Source organism: Naegleria gruberi, assembly GCF_000004985.1.
Source record: "Naegleria gruberi genomic scaffold NAEGRscaffold_249, whole genome shotgun sequence".
NCBI classification, from domain to species: Eukaryota; Heterolobosea; class Eutetramitea; order Acrasida; family Naegleriidae; genus Naegleria; species Naegleria gruberi.
The window spans coordinates 6991-8443 of NW_003163101.1; the positions used below are offsets into that span (position 1 = coordinate 6991).

The 1453-nt window shown below is 35.0% G+C and overlaps 1 protein-coding gene and 1 non-coding gene across 2 annotated transcripts; one reads left to right on the forward strand and one right to left on the reverse strand.

The window, feature by feature from the left end:
• Positions 1–142: 142 nt before the first annotated feature.
• NAEGRDRAFT_54798 (uncharacterized protein) lies at positions 143–958 on the reverse strand (the record flags this gene model as incomplete). The annotated part of the gene is made up of 1 exon (XM_002668378.1): positions 143–958. One exon carries the CDS (start codon positions 956–958, stop codon positions 143–145), a length of 816 nt encoding a protein of 271 aa, XP_002668424.1.
• Positions 959–1146: 188 nt separating this feature from the next.
• NAEGRDRAFT_t889 lies at positions 1147–1218 on the forward strand. Its single transcript has one exon. It is a non-coding gene; the product is annotated as a tRNA-Glu (tRNA).
• Positions 1219–1453: the final 235 nt, after the last annotated feature.

The window sequence follows — 1453 nt, forward strand, 5'->3', positions numbered from 1 at the left end:
CAGCGTATCAGAAGTAATTTCATTCCATTTTCCAATAACTTTCCATCTCGTATGTAATTTAATCTGTGTTAAATTATTATTATATTCATTATTTGAAGGTAAAATAAATATTAATTATTATTGATTTTCCTTAATCAAAAACCTACATGTATCTAAAATATTTTGGATCTCTATCTATAAATACATGACCATTGTCATCTCTCAGCACTGTATCCTTCTCCGAAAATACTAATGAAAAAAGTGATTCACATCCTCGTAGTGTCTTGCTCGTTGTTTGAAATATTTGACCTCCAACATTAAGCGTCACTACCCTATTACTTGAGGTCCTCTTTGGTTTTGTTACTTCGGGTATTGATGAAACAGTCCTCCTCAAACTTGGTTTTTCTTCTCCTGTTATAACTCCTCTAGAAGATGATGATTGTGGTTCATTTGCAAAATTCACAGTTGCCATTTTTTCAATTTCATTTAAATTATTAATTGTCCTAGATGATGATGGTTCTCTATTTGGTTGTTGTTTTTCTCTAGTTTGTTCCCTAGTTGTTGTTGAAGTTACAATATTATTTTTGGTATTATTATTATTTTGATTTGTATTAATAGTGGAAGGACTCATTGTCTTCATTATTGATTTGAGTATTCCTTTAGATTTGGGCGATAATTCATCTAATTTTTTAACTGCTTCCTCGTAGGTTAATTGGTGATCTTCCGATGGTGATGGTGTTACTGGTTTTGCCGATGAAGATTTCCGATGATTGCCAGATGATCTTTGATTTGAAGATGATGATAATTGCTGCTCTACAAAAGGAGAAGATCGTTTTGGAACGCTGCTACTCCGATGTGGAGAGGAATGAGGTTTACTTGCTGTTGCCATCTCATCAATAGATGCCGTATAGTTACTCCTTGAAGAGGATTTTCCTATTTGTTCTGGACATCCTCTGTCGTTCCTAGTTGATGTGCTCATCAATTTTTTTTTTGATTTTATTGTTTAAGATTTTGGCGGGTGATTTTGGCGGTTGATTACATACTCCAAAGATGATTTACTTGTCAATCAGCAAAACACATTTATGAAGTGGAACATGAACTGAGCTACCTTAGTACCTTAGATCATGGATGTGGTTATGAACAATATTTTTAAGAAGTTAATAAGAATCCCGTGTGGTCCAATGGCTAAGATACCTGGCTCTCACCCAGGAGATCCGGGTTCAATTCCCGGCACGGGAGGATTCATTTTAGTTTTATTTCACTTTTACAAGAATGATAAAATCTCCTCTGGATCAATACCAAAGTTTGCCACTGTAGAAAAGAGATCATTCTCATTGGGAATCACCTTTTCGCTCTCTTCTTTTGCATGGCTCAATCGATTGTGCAAATAACTCACTTGTGGTCTATCATTGAACAGCATGACTTGTCCACATAAACTCAAAGCAGAGGCATAACTCTTTTCCATGATTTTTGC